At 43.3% G+C, this 19,225-nt stretch overlaps 1 protein-coding gene across 1 annotated transcript in view; it reads left to right on the forward strand.

The window, feature by feature from the left end:
* The window catches only part of asz1 (ankyrin repeat, SAM and basic leucine zipper domain containing 1), a 30,303-nt gene extending 13,963 nt beyond the window's left edge, over positions 1-16,340 (forward strand). Inside the window, exons 5-13 of the mRNA XM_063876795.1 lie at positions 1,797-1,908; positions 2,240-2,374; positions 3,113-3,231; positions 3,939-4,011; positions 5,339-5,395; positions 6,002-6,114; positions 12,835-12,940; positions 13,588-13,701; positions 15,828-16,340. Of these exons, the coding sequence (XP_063732865.1) occupies positions 1,797-1,908; positions 2,240-2,374; positions 3,113-3,231; positions 3,939-4,011; positions 5,339-5,395; positions 6,002-6,114; positions 12,835-12,940; positions 13,588-13,701; positions 15,828-15,986 (988 nt within the window). The 3' untranslated portion in view covers positions 15,987-16,340. The remainder of the gene's footprint in view (positions 1-1,796; positions 1,909-2,239; positions 2,375-3,112; positions 3,232-3,938; positions 4,012-5,338; positions 5,396-6,001; positions 6,115-12,834; positions 12,941-13,587; positions 13,702-15,827) is intronic.
* The last annotated feature ends 2,885 nt before the right edge of the window (positions 16,341-19,225 follow it).

The following is a 19,225-nucleotide window of genomic DNA, read 5'->3' on the forward strand; positions in this document are numbered from 1 at the left end:
CACCGTCGGCATCTTCTCAGTCTACCTCCCGCCCGCTCCCGGCTAATCCAAATATGGACATAGGGTTGGAGCTGAAGCGGGTGTGGCTACTGAAACACGCCCACCTAGCTCGAAGCTACCAAGCTAACGAAGGCTTCCAAGCTAGGCTACATGCTACGGATATGCTACTCTCATAAGGTAGTATTTCTGGGCGTCTTGCTCGAAGGCTAACCCACTGCTAGTTAGCTAGCTAAGGAGCTAATCTAACAAGTGAGCAGGCGATACTTTCTACCTTATATGGAGCAGACACACTGATAATTAGTGCTAGGGGTGCTAAAATATAAATACAATAATAATAACATTTCACTTACCGAAAAAACTGGAGGGGGGGAGGGGGGTGTCTATGTACATTGCTCTGTTACATCGCGGCCATTCGATGAACTGCAGTTTTTGGCACTTCGTTTGGTTTCACTGCTCAACCCCGGAGATTGCCCCTTGGTCAGCGCCCTCATGCTTTATCCTTCATTGCAGAACAATGGGACAAGCTAGAAAACAGAACGCCTAATAAATGACTTAAACTGTCATATAATAACCAAATAGCCTGATTTCTACTTCCTCATGCGACACGTTTAATAGACACTACTTTTAATTTAAGCCAATTCAAGCCACAGGTTGTTAAGTGGTGTAGTGCTGCCCTGGTGGTTCCCTACTCATCCACTCGTTCGCAGTTCTCAATTTCTCATCCTGTGTTGTCTTTAATCCTCATCTCCTTTATGCTTTCCATGTTTCCTCCTCTCAGATTCATGTGAAGTCTGATGTCGAGCAGGGTGCAACAGTAAGGTATCAACCTGCTTGCCTCCACGATCGGAACAACGTCCGGAGCTAAACGGATTCCTCGGTCATGAGATGCCACAAGATAATACATGTAAAATGTCCATTAAATCCACAGGAATTTTAAAGTCTGTGGACCTTAACTCCGAGCTCGAGTATACAAATACTTTGGTCTAAATTATCTCGTTTTCAACACTTGAATTCAACATGTAATCGGGGAAATATGTAAATATACCTAAGTTCACAAGTAAGTAGAAAATCTGCAGCAAGGCATTGTCCCAGCATTATATAATATAGAGTTATCTATTACTCTGTTTTTAATACCTAGGCATTTGAGTTTAGTTTGTCTATTATAGAGCAGTTGCGTACATCAGTCCTGCGTTACTAAGCAATTATGCATTGTTGTATGAAAAAAAATGTTGTTTCTTGGTAGAAAGCATTGAGGGAAGTATAAGTTTCATCTAAATGGAAAACAATTTCTAAGAGACTAGTATACTATAGTGAATTCTACTAATGCATGTATTTGGGCCAGGACGTGTAAAGCGGTGCAGTATCGCAGAGAGAAAGCGGCGAATTGGGCCAATAAAATTAAGGGACACAATTGGAAGTTCTTGACATGGCTCGCATACACATTAACCATAACACGGTACATTTCTTATTTCATTAGTTGATATATAACGTTTTTTAACTCAAAAACTCAGGGTGGGCGGCGCCCAAGCGCCCACTATTGACGCACCGCCACTGTAATAACCAAAATAGTCCCTGATTTCTAACTTTCCCCTCAATCAACCGCTTTATGATCTCTACTTTTACATTTAAAGCCCAATTTCAAGCCTACAGGTGTGTTAAAGTGGTGTGTGCTGCCCCCTGGTGGTTCCTCTGTACCTTCATCCCACCTGTTCAGTCAGTTCTCAATATTCTCACCCGCCTTGTTGTCTTTAATCCTCATCTCCTCTTGTGCTTTCTCTTGTCTGTCCTCCTCTCAGGTTTCAGATGACGTCTCTGATGCTCGCAGCGAGGGCTGGCCACAGTAAGGTCATCAACCTGCTGCTCTCCCACGGAGCGGAAATCAACGTCCAGGATGCAAACGGATTCACGGTCGGTCACTGAGAGCCACAAGAAATAACATGTAAAATGCATTAAATCACATGGGAATTTTAGAAGTACTTGGATCCTTAACTCAAGCAGTAATAGAAATACTTTGGTCCTAAAATACTCCGTTTTAACACTTGAATTCAACATGTACGTCGAGGGAAAAATCTGGTAAATATACCTAAAGATTCACAAGTAAAAGTAGAAAATATGCAGAAAGGCCATTTTCCCAGCATTAAATAATATAGAAGTATAAAGTTGCATTAAATGGAAATACAGATGTTACTAGAGTAAGTATACTAAGTACAATTCTACTAATGCATGTATTTTGTGCCAGGCTCTGTGTAAAGCGGTGCAGTACGGCAGAGAGAAAGCCGTGCTGAAGCTCCTGGAGCTCGGAGCGGATAAAACTTTAAGGAACAAAACTGGAAAGCATGCTGCAGACCTGGCTGTGATCTTCAAACACAGAGAGGTACCTCCAGTTATTCTACAGGTGCATTTCAGACACCTATAGTGAAGCGGACAATAATAGTGTCTTCACGTCTTAAAGCTACTGAGTCATATATTGCACCTCAAACAACAAATAGATCCAGAGCTCCGGTTTCTTTACTTCCTCTCCAGAAAAAAGGAGAGTAAAAGAAAGGATCAGAAATCTCAGTCAGTGTCAGCCTGCTGCCTGCCACTCGTCCCCCGCAGACCCACCGGACATCCATCCCCTATTTATTCTCCGTAAACACAAAGCTGTCTCTGCCGTCTGATCAGACATCTGACCCCATCTTCATATTTCTGGACTCATTAAACCCTTTCTGCCCAACAGAGATATTGTTTTCTGGCGTCACTTTAACATTTTAAGGGAAAAGCTGTGTTTTGGTTTGAGGGCGCACACCAAAAGTTGGATATAGTATCCTATGGTTATCATTTTTTAGTATTGGGTTGCTCTATTAGAGTGTATTCTAACCTGTTCTGTATATTATACATGTGTTTCTACTGTCAATATGCATTTTGTTAACTCAAAAACGCCTTAATATCATGCTACATTTCCAAAAAACCTCACAGTTTAGGATCAATAAAGTACATTAAATCTCATCTAATTTGCATCACATGAGTCCTGGCCTTCGATGACAGTAGAGACACACGAGTACCTGTGACTTATTCAACTTATTTCCACCTCTAAATCATGTAGTATCCTAACGTCAGTCTGTGATTGCAGATAGGCAGAATCCTGGCCTCTTTGTCCCACATCCCGACCGTGCAGGCCTTCAGCTCCACGGAGGAGAACCTCTCCAAGTTCTTCAAGACAAACTCAGAGCCGCCTCGGTCCAAAGAGAGGTAAGACCACCTGAGACAAAGCATGAGTAAGACCTGGAGGCCATAGTCTGGACCCCCTGCTCTAAAGGCAGCCTCCCATCAGCCGTGTGTATGTCGCCCCCTGCTGGATCGTCTGTGAACTACTTCCTGTGCAGCAGGTGTTGTTGATCCGTTGTTTAACCAGACATAAACAACAACAAACCCCTGGCATGAGTATTTAGTCTGTTCACACACAAACATTGTGTTTGAGCCGCAGCAGTGACGGCCTGCGAGCATTGCTGCGGTTCCTCTGCCGGGCTCAAAGACGTGGAAACACATCGACGTCCATCACGAGCGTCACCCGACCGTGTTCCCTCTGAGTCTGAACTCAGTGACACTTCAGCTGCGACCACATGGACCTCTTCTGCAGGAAGTCATTGTTTGAGGGGTTTATTCCTCCTGATTTGAAGCCGTGTAATTAAAGGATGATGTCACTGCTATGGCTGCTCAAACAAAATTGTATAAAAATGGCAATATGGTCTTGTGCAATTTCCAAATCTCTCATTAGCAATTTGATATTTATCTCAAATCCTGCAGCTCTGCTCAATTGTTTTGGACTAAATAACATTTAAAAAAACCTGCACCTGTATATTTAATGGTTTCAGTGCAATTCAAGTGTCAGCTGGGTCATACTTTGGTAAATTTGGTAAAAAGAAAAGTGTTCATTACGTCCTCTCTCTGCTCTTCAGTGTAACCAAGCTCGATGACCTTGGGCTCTTCCTCCACGGACTCGAGCTGGGCCACCTCACTGACATCATGACTGTAAGTACTGAACGCATGCTGGAAAATATACCAATGTGTTTATCAAATGTGTACTTTTCTGTAGATTGTACTATAGTGCTGCACGATTTTGAAAAGATTGAATCATTTTTTAATCAACCTTCTTATTCCCATTAAAAACAGATATGATTATTTCGTCAAGAGGATCTAAACTAAACTTGAGTAAAAGTAGAAGTACTCTGGACTTGTTCTTGAGTAAAAGTAGAGGTACTCAGATCTTGAGTAAAAGTAGAAGTACTCAGATCTTGTTCTTGAGTAAAGTAAAAGTACTCAGATCTTGAGTAAAAGTAGAAGTACTCAGATCTTGTTCTTGAGTAAAGTAAAAGTACTCAGGTCTTGAGTAAAAGTAGAAGTACTCAGATCTTGTTCTTGAGTAAAGTAGAAGTACTCAGATCTTGTTCTTGAGTAAAGTAGAAGTACTCAGATCTTGTACTTGAGTAAAGTAGAAGTACTCAGATCTTGTACTTGAGTAAAAGTAGAAGTACTCAGATCTTGTACTTGAGTAAAAGTAGAAGTACTCAGATCTTGTACTTGAGTTAAAGTAGAAGTACTCAGATCTTGTACTTGAGTAAAGTAGAAGTACTCAGATCTTGTACTTGAGTAAAGTAGAAGTCCCAGAGTGTAGGAATACTCTGTCACAGTAAAGTATTCTAAATGTTCCTCCAGTGAAAGTAGAAAGTACTCTCCTCTAAATGTACTTAAAGTAGCGACAGTAAAAGTAGTCATTGTCTGATTGGTCCATTTCAGAATAATATCTCTGATATGTTTTATAATGATTGATCATTAAAGTGTTCTCAGAGCTGGTAAAGGTGCAGCTAGTTTGAATGGCTTTGTATACTGCAGGGTAGCTGCTGGATTTACTGCAGGTGAACTACAGTCTGATTTAAGGGAGATTATATTTACCATCATTAATCCTAATCTGCCTAGCAACTAAAGGGATTAAATAAAGGTAGTGGAGCACTCGGCCTCCTATCTGTTCCCTCCATCAGAGACAACGTGCTGTTACAGTATTACATCCACGGGTGAGCTGCTGTGATCCTAAATATGAGGAGAGCACAGCAGCTGCATTAATGGCCGACTGACATTTGCTTTGGAAGCTGTCAGCAGCTGACGGGTTTACATATTTCCCTCCATAAAGGATCCTCTGTGCTGCTTAGGCTGGATTCAAACTGAGGGCCAGTTTCAGAGCCGCTCTGATAAATGAGGTGGGGTTTGACGGGTGCAGGTAGATTGGTTTTCAAAGCCTCATGCAGGCACATCTGCTTCACCTGCAGTAGTTTTGATTCGCTAGGTGTTTCCACTCTCACAGGAGAATGACATCACCTGGAGCTACCTGTTGACCATGGAGAAACAGGACCTGGAGAAGGTAAGAGTGAGACATCTGTTCGTCTGCCAGCCTTCAGGGTTGAGAGAACGAGGGGAGAAGGGTGCACTGATACTCAGAATGTAATCTAGGGCCCTTCTGTAGATACACTGTAAGTGTAAGTGGTAAATAAATGTAAAAGGAGTGTGTTTCGTGCCCCTTTTGTGGTACACTTTTGGGTCAATTTGCATCAGATTTACACGCTTTACACCCAATTACGCAACTTTTCCGCTAGGTTAAGCAACTTTCTAGCCTCTCTAAGCAACTTTATTCCTGAAAAGCAACAAATTTAGCAACTTTTTGGGACAATCAAGGAAAAAAGCATGTTAAATTTGGTGCATCTCTTAGGGTGTATTTTTAATAACGGACTGAAGTTGAGGTTAAATTCCAGTCCAGACTCCATGTAAATAACAAACATGACACGTTTACATGAATATATTTCCTTCTGATTTATTATTGCTACGATACAATATGTCTTGGGTTGAGTCCAAACTCAAGAAAGTATTTTAAAGCTTCCTGGGGCTGTGGAATAAAGGTGTATGCGTCATACCATCTAACGATTTCTCTGAATGTACGACGAGAGACAGGGCCATGTATTTTCTCTGTCAGGTTGGCATCACAGACCCCGTGGTCCAGGAGAAGTTGCTGAGTGCTGTGCAGCAGATGCAGCTGGACAAAGTGGACTTGGAGGCCATCAGCCTCGTGGGACCTGCAGAGAGTAGGTAAGGTATCTCATAATGCCCTGCAGGAAATGGCAATCAAAACCTGTACTGTACCTTAAAGATGAGTATCTTAAAATGCTTTCTGGAAAACTTTCGATTGTGGTTTGTGTATACTTTATATACCCTATTTGTAATTTGCACAATAGCTACAGCCTAGTAATTGACAATGAAAATCTATTTCTCCTCTATCAATGCAACATGCAAAGTACAGTATTCAACATTAGAAGGAAACGACAAACGGTACTGCAATAAAAAAAGATAGACACAAAAGTCCAAGAAAGTTACAGAAATAGGAAAGATATTTACATAAAAGACAGAATAAGATAAAACAATCAATCAACGTTTATTTATAAATCCCAATATCAGGACTCTACAGTTGACCCTCTGTCCTTGGACCCTCCACAACGAGGAGACACTCCCAAAGAAACCCCTAGTTAACGGAGAGAGCATCAGAGGGATCCCTCCCCCAGGACGGACAGACGTGCAATAGGTGTTAAATTAAAGAGATAATACATTTACAGCACAGATAGTCCAAATGCTGGAGCTTGCGTGTGTCTAAGTAAGAAGACGATGGATCCAGGTGGATGTCAAGATCAACAATGCAAAACTAATGCTGATAAAAAGAATAAATACTGCAATAATTTATAAAAATACTAATTATCGATTATGATCAGAGGCTTCATTCTCACCACTCCTTATCCGGGTTAATCCAGAATTGGAGGACATTCACATTAGGGCTGCACGATTAATCGAATTGTAATCACGATCACGGTTTTGGCTTCCCACGCTCGTGTGATCGAGCGACATTTTAAATGTGTCATTCTGTTCGTAGAACGCTCAGTATCAACGTTTTTTTCCAAAGCCAATCTAGCGCTTCTATCGAGTGATGGAGAAAACAAGCCTCGTCCACACCACTGCGGCCCCATTTCAGTTTTAAAACCCCGGGGCTGCAGATTAGTGTGGACAGGAAGAAACGCAGAGTTTTGGAAACGCTGACGTAGGCACCCATGAGCTTTCTGATTGGGTCTTATCGATCACGAGTATCCTTCTCTGATTCGTCACGCTCCTACCACGTGACCCTTTCTTACCCGGAAAGATTAAAATCAGCTAGTATCGGGTCAGATCAGCGTTGACTACCAGTGGTAAACATGGATAACGAAGTAAAAGCGCTGTTTACCGTGTTGTCTTTGGTAGCAGTTGTTGTGCAGGTAAATTCTGCATGTTATAATGCTGCAACTGCAACCGGCACGCGCATGCCCAGTATACGTGAATGGTCACGTGATATCCGTTTTCAGGTGTGTAATGTGGACGGAGATTACTTCTGATACGGAGCTAAAACGCTCGTGTGGACGGAGATCGTTTTCGTTTTAAAACTCCGGATTAAAACGAAAACGCAGTAGTGTGGACGAGATATAGACCTATTTTATTTTGATGCACAAATGTGTACATTAGCAGGAATGTAGCACCTGGATGTGAAAGCAGGAATAAGGAGCTTATGTGTCAATAAATTTTTGGTTAGAATTTAACAAATAATCGTGATCTCAATATTGATTAAAAATAATCCTGATTATCATTTTGGCCATAATCCTGCAGCCCTAACTCACTTGGACTTTTCGTGTTAAATATAGTTGTCCTTAAACAAAATGTAAATAAAGTTGTAGGAAAAGTGGTTTCAAAATATGTTTTAGAATATCGAATAGCTCTCGAGCCCCAGCCAAAACGTAGTGACCAACATGCATGTCAGATATAACATTTACAACACGCTTTTCATTAGTTTTTTTGCTGTCATTTGTTGGTGTTTGTCTCCTGTAATGGTCAAACATTCTTAAAGCAACAGTAATTTAACTCTGAAGGTTTGTGGAGTGTTTAAATGTCTGCTTCAACACGTCCTCTCAGCTGTCAGATGCAGAATCAGTCCTCCACAAACACGGCGCCGAGCCAGAAACAAAGCCGACCATGGTAGCAGAACTTTAAACACTTGTCAGCCGCACACCTTTACCCCTCCCACACACCCAGCCCTCCTCCATCTCCCCGTAATGCTGATCTGTCCTCCTCCGCTCAGAGTCGTCCATCAGCCCCGGGAGCATCTCGCTGTCCTCGCTCCGTACCCTCCCCCCCCTCCCCCACCCTCACTTCTGCGAGCCCTGAGCCAGGCGCTAATGGTTTAAGCGCAGCTGTAATGATTTGTAAGGTGAGAGGCGATGAGAAAGTGGAGCCGGTGGCAGGGGCCAAACAAAGACATCGCAGCGCACCCCATCACTTCATGACTCCCCCTGCAGGACGGGGATCTCCTGCAGGGGGAGAGACCGTCCAATAGGGAGAGGGGGATGGATGGCTTCAACACGGACAGACCTCATTATTTCACACTGGAAAATTAGTCTGACAAACAACTTGTTGACGTGTCGGGGACCTGTGGAAAAAAGAGTTATACGGTCCGAAATATGAGTAATGAAGACGATAGTCAACTTCCACTCTGACGCTCTACGCCATGAGAAGATCGCAGATGTTCTGGGAAACTTTTTTCTTTAATTAATGAATGGTTAAGTCTAAGAAAATGTAGGAAAAACCTGACTTTTGACATGTGTAATTCAAAATAAAGTGCCTCTAAAGGAACTCGGAGTGGCTATCTACGACCACACCCTGTAAAACTGTACACAGATGGAAACACTGGTGAGTAACGGGCCGTGTTGAACGCCTCCTTTGCACATGGAGCTACTTGTTGGTTAGAAGTCCAATCTAGCTGGTGAAGCTTCAAGCTAAGGACTGAGCTTTTTGGACTTCATTTTCTAAGGAGACTTAACAGAACAGGCATGCCAAATGAAGTGCAGGGTTGGAGAGGTTTGTAGACCACGAAGAAGGACTTGTGGTGATCTAAAAGACGATCTGTCAAACTATCAGGCAACTTTGTGAAGAAGGAAGATGACAGGGCAATATTGGCAGCGATTCTGACTCCTTCTGAAAGGACACACGAGAGTCAGTGAGCACATCAAAGGCCATGGGGTTATTCTGCTGAATTAGTTTGCAGGTGCCAACTTTTACTCAGTGAAAAATCCAGGTTTCTCATCATGCACCTGCAACAAGAAATAACATGCAGATAAACTGACATCTATTTCATCCTGGGGGCAATTATGTTCTTCCAATTTATCTTGCAAACATAAAACAGGACGGAGAAGATGAGCCACTTTCAAACCAGTGAATAAGTAGAAGTCAACATGCATTACTTTCCCTCCAGCAGCTACCATTGAGCAAAGCACTTAATGGTTGCTTCTGGAAAACAGCCTGATTAGAATTCCCTGGAAAAGTCCGAACAAAGTGGCACACATGCATGTTACTATCAGCGCTCCTACTAAACATAATGTTCCTTTTGCATCCACAAACCCGCTCAACGATGTTCCCACCGGGGGCCCATCATCACTCTCTGCTCCCTAGATAAACTAACAGCAGGCGGAGCACTGACAGTGTTTACTCGGCCCTCTGACAGAGTGTGAGGAGGGTCCGACAGCTGTCCCCTCACCACGGGAAATGTAGCATTAAGATAAGAGCTATATCAATATCCCACAGCACCCAGGGGATGGGAAGAGTCTGATGAATATGAATCACCATCGTTTAAGGTGGATGTTTTCAGAGGAGGGAGGACAGCGCTGGGCTCGACCACCTGCTGGGTTCACTACAGTTTGGTGAGGTGAGGGGGGGGGGTCTCCAGGATGGTGCATGGAGAATGTGAACACTATTAATCTGTCTGCCCCGTCAGTGGTGGGCATCCTCAGCAGGCCTTCCCTTGTTTTTATACGTGGACGTCTAATTAGGGCTCCGTTTTTAAGAAGAACCTACTGACCTCTGCAGGATAACCTCCACAAATCAATCTGTGAAGCTTAAATACCGTCACCAGAAGGAACAGGCTAACGTTGGGCTATAAAGGAACTACAGGGCGGTCACATGACTTCACGTCTCCACCGCTAAGCTAAAGGAGGCTAACATTGGGCTATAAAGGAACTACAGGGCGGTCACATGACTTCACGTCTCCACCGCTAAGCTAAAGGAGGCTAACATTGGGCTATAAAGGAACTACAGGGCGGTCACATGACTTCACGTCTCCACCGCTAAGCTAAAGGAGACTAATGTTGGGCTATAAAGGAACTACTGCGCGGCCACATGACTTCACGTCTCCACCGCTAAGCTAAAGCGGCTAACGTTGGGCTATAAAGGAACTACAGCACGGTCACATGACTTCCCGTCTCCACCGCTAAGCTAAAGGAGGCTAATGTTGGGCTATAAAGGAACTACAGCACGGTCACATGACTTCACGTCTCCACCGCTAAGCTAAAGGAGGCTAATGTTGGGCTATGAAGGAACTACAGCACGGTCACATGACTTCACGTCACTACCGCTAAGCTAAAGGCGGCTAATGTTGGGCTATAAAGGAACTACAGCACGGTCACATGACTTCACGTCTCCACCGCTAAGCTAAAGGAGGCTAACATTGGGCTATAAAGGAACTACAGGGCGGTCACATGACTTCACGTCTCCACCGCTAAGCTAAAGGAGACTAATGTTGGGCTATAAAGGAACTACTGCGCGGCCACATGACTTCACGTCTCCACCGCTAAGCTAAAGCGGCTAACGTTGGGCTATAAAGGAACTACAGCACGGTCACATGACTTCCCGTCTCCACCGCTAAGCTAAAGGAGGCTAATGTTGGGCTATAAAGGAACTACAGCACGGTCACATGACTTCACGTCTCCACCGCTAAGCTAAAGGAGGCTAATGTTGGGCTATGAAGGAACTACAGCACGGTCACATGACTTCACGTCACTACCGCTAAGCTAAAGGCGGCTAATGTTGGGCTATAAAGGAACTACAGCACGGTCACATGACTTCACGTCTCCACCGCTAAGCTAAAGGAGGCTAACATTAAAGGCAGCTAACGTTGGGCTATAAAGGAACTACAGGGCGGTCACATGACTTCACGTCTCCACCGCTAAGCTAAAGGAGGCTAATGTTGGGCTATAAAGGAACTACAGCACGGTCACATGACTTCACGTCACCACCGCTAAGATAAAGGAGGCTAATGTTGGGCTATAAAGGAACTACAGCACGGTCACATGACTTCACGTCACCACCGCTAAGCTAAAGGCAGCTAACGTTGAGCCACCACCAGGCTTGGAATTTCGTCATTTTAGGGGCAAAGCCATTTGGCCATTTGTGTCACAAATTTTTTTAGGGCACAAATGCCATTTAGGGAAAAATTAGGATTTGGAGCTTACAAATAAACAACTTAACTTTCTGATAATAAAAACACACAAATGACATGGAAAACAAATGACTGTTTTACTACACTGCGCATTGAATAGAGTAGTTTTTCATTCAATGTGTGCGGCAAAAAACAAATCACAAGAGGAGCAAAGCGCTCGCAGCCCCACTGAAACATCATCTCATAAGTCAGAGCTGATTGGCTTGCGGTAAATACTACAAACAGAAAATGAAAGAAGTTGACCATCTACTGGAGCTTTGGTGAGCGGAAGTATAGTTTATGGATCGATTGCTATTGTAACCACGGTGACGAGTGTGTTTTCCTACAGTCTGATGTTTTCATGCTGAGGCATCACGGTTGTTAAGTTTTGCTTTGTGATAGCGCTCTTTACTCTATGTATTAAGGTACAAAAAGCCTTTATATATCTAAGTTGTTCGTGCCCCACCAGTTTTGTACATATAAAAACGCCACTGGGTGAGGAGAAGGGAGGTTCCTAGAGAGAGAGAGAGACGGGGGAATGCTATGGGAGAGCTAACGGTATATGTGTGTGCGAGTGATAATTAACATACTCCTTTGTTGTTTTGGCGTGGTTACGGACGACAGTAACCTGTCTCAGAAGTGAATAAACTCACAGACAAAAAGAGACACGAGGCCTCCTTGTATTCTTACAGCGAGACGCTGCAAAGATGATTGAATGATGGGATGATGACACGTGAGGTGCATGCAACCAATCCAAGCTACAAGCACTAAGCGCAGTTCAGAGCCCAGACCACCGCTCTGACACTTTTAAAGCAACTTCGAGATTTTAACAGAATCAGGGCACAACGGCCATGGTGGCCGTAGGACGTACAATCATTTTCGGGGCATCACGGCCAGACCGAGCGGCAATGAAGGCCAGGGCCGTCATGGCCGTCGTGAAATTCCCACCCTGGCCACCGCTCTTTCTCTGTCAATGATTTGGTGTTTTAGGATACGTTTATGAATGGTTTGGTATAAGATGAAATGGCCGTCCGTAGTTCCCAGAAGGCCAAGGTGTCAAGGTCAAATCGTCATGCTGCCCGTACCATTACTCTTACGCCCCAGATGTACTCAGTCTAAGATAACAGACAGCTCCTCACATCTGAGATTCTAAACCCAGTAAAGGTCTGGCCTGTCTGCAGCAGTTTACTACAGGAACCCTAGTACACGGGGAACATGGACTCGACTTCTCATTCATTTAATTATTCAACTAACCAGAAAAACACAGCAGGATACTTCCTTGCACGTCAAAATAAAAGCATGTCCTGTCAACATGTCGAAATAAAACCGAATAATTACCTTTGTATTAATCATGTCACAATATGCTTCAAACCTTCTCCTGTGACTTCACTGCTCCAAACAGGTTACAGCAGTATGACATGATACATGAATACCCTATGTGTAAATGTTTTTTTAATGCACATCCGTTTGTTTGTGTCTCTGTTTTACAGGAATGAGGATCTGTATAACTTCCTGATCGGCATGAGGCAGCAGTGCTGTTACCTGACGGAGGCGATTCGGGACGTCAACGGGAAATTCCCCCGCCAGGCCTCTCAGGTGCCTGTCGTCTGTCTGTGGGGGGCTCACTCAGTTCAGCTGTTGATGCACTGAAGGCCAATTTGTGCTTTTTTTTTGGGCATTGACATAAGAAGAACGTGTTACTTATATAAATAATCTTAAATTGCTCAAATGATTGGATTATGTTGCAGGTATCGGCAGTTTTCACCAAGCGTCTCTCTGTCTATTTTTTACTGATTGCATTTGCTATACATTCTCATTTCTTTATTGGTTTGTTATTTGTATTTCTTGCTGCCTTGCTTTTCGTTATTTTTTTAAGGGTGAATGTGGCTGTGAGGAGTCATAAAGATTGAAGACACGGAATAAATGCTATTAATTTATCATTTTTACTTAATTGCACTTTCAATTCGGTCTCTACCGCAATTTTTGTTCCAAGTTTAAAGACAAAGGTAGAATATTTTACCAGAAAGAGTTTGCAATACTTATGCTGTTTCCCGGGGCACATATGAGTCCTTCGTGGTTAAACCTGTAACTGAAATAATCCATATTCAATTGACATTTAGTTGTTTACACACATGTGATAAACCCAGGTGCATCCTCTGTCTGCGAATGTCTCAGTTACTTTGTTAGCAGCTTTATTATTTGATATGTACAAACCTGAACTGTGTCTCTGCTCCTCCGTGCAGCTCGTCTTCTCTCTGGACCCGAAGAAGGAGGCGCAGACCATCTGCAACCAGCTGGTGGTCCAGACCAGAGACCTGCAGAAGGAGGTCACCTGCCTCCGGAACATTCTCTGCGAGGTCAATACACACACACACACACACACACACACACACACACACACACACACACACACACACACACACACACACACACTTCTGCAACCGTTCGTAATCATTAAGTTGATGCCGGTATATCAAACTTATCAAATCTCTTATCAACATTGACAATGATCTGGAGATATGCCGGATGATCTGATTGATCGGTGGGTTCTTACCGTTTGTAACATCGTTCAGGCTGAAACACATTCACACTTCATGCATGTCAATCTGAATTCCTCTCCTGCACTGAGAGTCTGAGAGCCTCTTACTACCGGGGATTAAAAAGGTGCAGAACATAGTGTGTGTCCTACATGTTGCTTTATATGAATCCTGACGAGCTCCAACAGGTATGTGCGGGAGGGACTGCATGTGTGCACCTGACCGAGTGTGTGTAAGTGTGTGTTTGCATTTGTATTCCAAAAGGAGAGAGTCGTTCCTGACAGGGCAGAATCCTCACAGCCCATAAGTCAGCACCGCTGTGACATCGAGCTGTCAGCACACAGACGATGAGGCGGGGGTGTTTAGGGGGGGGGAGAGAGAGAGAGAGAGGATGCAGGTTGGTGAGGTGAGGGAGTTTAAGAGGGGAGAAACAGAGAGAGGTGGAGGTACGGAGGGAGCAGAGGAGGCGGGTTAGCAGCAGATAGAGGGGTGTGTGTGTGTATTAGTTGTAGTTCAGGTATGGGGGATCCTCTTGTGCCAGACAAGAATCTGATGGCCAATGGAATCCATTTGGACCACAGCCCGGGATAAACACACATCTCACCTTGTCTCCTGAAAACACACACACACACACACACACACACACTTGATTCACTTCATTTGCTAGAGCTCTCACTACACAAGCTTATTGGTAATTGTTCTTTAAGACAAACGGGTTTAAAAACATGAAACCAGAAGCAGTAATGGGGAGATGCTCGTTACTGCCATCTAGTGTCCACGTCTATAAGTGAGGAAGCAAGTGGTGAGTGTGTGAGGGTCGAGAGAGAGAAAGATCAAGGGAGCAAGTGTGTGTGTACAGCACATTGGTGTATATATGTATTTAAGCAGTGTCTTCAATGTAAATTATCAGTTGATGTCCCTGTTCTGTGCCGGAGACGATGCTACGTTAGCTTTAGCTGCTACGTTTGGAGACGACAACACATCAAACACGGGTGATTTTACACATCATATACTTCTAGTCGTATCCAATATGGACCAGGCTTTTGATACCGAGCCCCCCATGTAGAAAACGTTTTGTGTGTATTGTCTTTAAATACATGCTGCCTTCATGTCCCGTGGGAAAAGGGGTCTTGTTGTCATTCACACCAAGAATACGCTCTCTAGTGATGTCAGAATCCAGGAGGTTATAGAAAATCTGAGTTCATTGCCAAACCACAAACTCTCAAGTCCTATTTACTGGAAGAGTGTTCGGTGAAACTCTTGAGTTTATAGACAGCATTATTGCGCCGTGACTTCGCTGAGAATCTGAATCCTGGAGGACTTCACACAGGAAATGTTGGTGACTCAGGTTTGAGTCACGCTGTGGTGGTGAAATCGGACCAGACGTCCCCTCTCTAAAAAAAAAAATGTGATTCCTGGAAAAATACAACTGGAGCTGATATTTCCCACGTACATTATGAAGGAGTGGTCTCTAAAAATGTAGCATGAGCCGCTAACTTCACGTCCGGCCCAAATTAAGCCCCGCCCACATTCAGGTGAAAATCCTGCATTGGAGTGAAGTGGAAAATAATAGTGTCTTCATGTCTTAAAGCTGATGAGTCATATATTGCACCTCAAACAACACATAAATCCAGAGCTCCGGTTTCTTTACTTCCTCTCAAGGAGAGTAAAAGAAAGGATCAGAAATCTCAGTCTCAGTGTCAGCCTGCTGCCTGCCACTCGTCCCCCGGCAGACCCACCGGACATCCATCCCCTATTTATTCTCCGTAAGCTGTCTCTGCCGTCTGACCAGACATCTGACCCCATCTCCATATTTCTGGACTCAGTAAACCCTTTCTGACCAACAGAGAGATTGTTTCCTGGCATCACTTTAACATTTTACAGGGAAATCTGCATTTTGGTTGTGTTTCTCATGATTCATGCAAATCTCTCCTCCTCTTCCTCAGATGGGGGAAGCTGAACCTTTCTCTCAGCTTCCTCACCAGGGCACCAGGAGGAAGCGTTTCCTGTTCGGAGTGGCACTGAGCGCGCTCGGAGCGTACGTCCTGCTCTGCAGAGCCGCAGTAGGGAGGCTGTCCCTGCAGCTGCTCTGCAGGAGCGCGTGATAGACACCAGGGAGAGTTTTATTTACTGTTGGTCTTTGACTCCGATGCAAAGTGTTTGACGAGACATGGTGTTTTATTTGTGCTGTTGCTTTCATGTGTTCTACTTTCTCTGTCTCGTCTGTCCTTTTAGTTCTTTATGTTCAAATGAAAGATTCTTTTGAGACACAATAACTTCAAATTGAACAGATTAAAATCTGAATTTAGTTGACTGATTACAGGTAAAAGCCTCATTGAATTTGTTTTTTCATTGTGAATCGTGATCATTTTCTAGATCATGAAGCAGTTCAAAAGTTAGGTGATCATTTCCTGGACTTTTAGTTATTATAACATCTTCAATAAAGGTTGTTATTCGTTGTGGGTTCTTAGTTTGTTGGGTTTATAAGATAAGATGGACCCGAAAGTCCCCAAGTGGCAGCCATGATAAGAGCTGTTCAAGTACTCTAGCTGATAGGGAAGGAGCTTCCTTTATAACCTCCTTTAGCTTAGGAAACAAGTCCTTTTGAATTCCCCTATCCATTATTCCTCAACACTGTGACGTTTCACACAGAGGTCAAGGAATAGTCGATAGGGAAAGACGACAGGAGCTGGTTTTTGGACAATTAAACCCAGCTTTCTTCTCCTCCCTGCCCTCCGCCAGCTCCTCAAGATTGTCTGTGAGTTCTCATAAACCAAAGTTGTAGGGGATCCATTTCATAAGGTAAACACACTCATTTCTCACTTCTGGAAACGTTTATCAGAGCTGCACTGTCTAACATCCCTTCTAGTTAACTTAAACAGTTTGATACTGTCTTACAATACAACTTTCAGATGTTGGTATGTATGTGGATATCCTTTAATTTCAGAGTGAAATAAGGAGATGTATATCAACTTCATGTCTCTGTGACGAATAATGGACCTGGAGCTGCAATAAGTCAAGCTGTCAGGACAGACTGGAGACCAGTTTTCTGAAAATGTCCCATTGAACACTAGTAAAGCTCATTATTTTCTAAAATCAGAAATGTAAAATGACAATTTGTTATTTCAGGAGAGGATAAAGTATTTAAGTTTAGGTGAAAGGAGATGCAGTTCTTCAATAAGAGACAGCCATGCTAGCAGTTTTCCCCTGCTTCCAGTCTTTATGCTAAGCTAACTGCTTCCCGAATCCAGCAGACTCCTGAACCAACAACCATGAGAGTGACAGTGAGCTTATCTAACTGTCAGATAGAAATCTAATAATCGCATTTCCCAAAAATGTTGAACTAAAACTTCATTTTTGATCCTGCTTTTTAAATCTAATTGCTTTGACGTCGCTAAAACCATATTGGCCAACCCCGAATCATTAACGGCGCCACCCAGGAGGGTCAGACTCGGTTGTGTAAACGTTTTGGAGTCCAGATAATGGACGATTAAGGTTTGTTTTGAAGGTTTAGCTCACTTGACTTCACACTTTAGCATTTTCACATACAATTATGGCCTTCAGTCCATAAACTGACTTTAAATGGATGATTTTTTTTACTCTCCCTTCCTGTTCCATGCAGGTGAATACAGTGAGCAGCCTTAATGCGATTTGGTAAAGCAGTGAACAAATTACTCCGATTAAATTGGATTTCCATTACTTATTACAGCTGCTGCAACATGAAGTCGTGTTCAATGGACTGAGAGGAGCGGAGAGCTAAATCTCCTTGTTGTTTTATGGCTTTTCTACCTCGGGGATGATGGGGGGAAAAAACCCCCCAATTTGCCCATTAATCTCATGTGTTCAGGGTCTCCAGATCAAAGGTGCAGGAAATGCTGGGTGACAGTGGTGCGGAGACTTCAAACAGGCTGAAGGAGCTCATCCAATCGAAATGGACACGTCACCTTAAGGTGCTGCTTTGGGAGAACCGGCGCGTAATATTCCTCTATCCTTTTTCTAACCATCATTCCTGAGTTATTAGTCGGACAGAGGGACGGTTTGTATAAGGCTGTAAAATAACAACTGCGTCATGCTTTGGGGATCAGAAGTATTTGGCACCTGTGCGTAAGTTGGTTTTGGCAATGGGTTGTCTTAAAGTAAATCCGATGTTTTAGGTTTTATAAGAAGACAATTGTATAATAGATGAGATAAATGAATGGGCACACAGTGTATTTAGGAAGCAGCAAGTTCTCAGATGTTTAATAATTCATATAACTTAATAAATGGCACTTCCTGGAAAAAAGTAGGTAAGTGTCATTCAGTAAAACCGACATGTTGCCTTAATAAGCAAAACAAATACTACATCTATAAGGAAGATAAACAAATGCCCATGCTTTGGATTTAGCTCACAGGAAATCCATTATGAGCGTAGTTAATAGTCTAATTATTCATAATATCACTGAATAAATGGCGCAAACGTTACCCAAGAAGTCCTAACATAGGTAAGTGTATGTGACTCAATTTGTAATTTTAGGCATTAATGAGCAGAAAAGTTACCAAACATTTAACGACAAAAAAGACAAACAAGGGCCCATATGGTTTAAGACTGCAGGAAGTTCATTGTGAGTTTAGTTTGATGCATCATTTTACTACAAAAACTCCACAGAAATGCCACTATTGTCCCCAACAAGTCCTGAAAAAAATAGGCAAGTAAATGTCTGTAAGTAAATCCGAGCTTTTAGGCCTTAATGAGCAGAAAAGTTACCGAAAATATGAGAAATAAGACCATTTAATGGGCACCAATTGTATTTAAGAAGCTGGGAGTTCATTGTGAGTCTATTTTGGTGTATAATTAGTGATAACATCCTTAATGAATGGAACAACTCTGCACACGAAGTCCTGAACAACATGCAAGCAATTGTTTTTTTTAGGTAGCCTATACCCGACTTTTAAGGCCTTACTGAGCGTAACAGTGACTAATTGAATGACCACATATAGCAGGAAGCGGGAAGTTGATAATTAGTTAAGTTTGATTTGTAATCACTCATTATATGACTAAATAAATGCCTCTCAAAAATCTTAGAGTTGTGCGTTAAAGTGTCCCCATGAAATAAACTGCGTAAAAGTTACCGTTGAGGACAAAACTCAAGCCAATTTCTATAACCAGCTCCAGTCTGACTCCTGAAACGGTGTCCATCTGGTTTGTTCGCTTTCTTTTCTTGTGACTGACATTGGCTGAGTGTGCTGGAGGATCTCCCCTCCTCCTCCCCCTCCCTGAACGCGTCGGTGCAGTTTGAGTGGAGAGCCCATCAGCGCGCACCGCGTCTCGGAGCTCGGGTCTGGACGCGGGCCAAAGCCTGTCTGC

Source organism: Eleginops maclovinus, chromosome 2 (assembly GCF_036324505.1).
Source record: "Eleginops maclovinus isolate JMC-PN-2008 ecotype Puerto Natales chromosome 2, JC_Emac_rtc_rv5, whole genome shotgun sequence".
Taxonomy (NCBI): domain Eukaryota; kingdom Metazoa; phylum Chordata; class Actinopteri; order Perciformes; family Eleginopidae; genus Eleginops; species Eleginops maclovinus.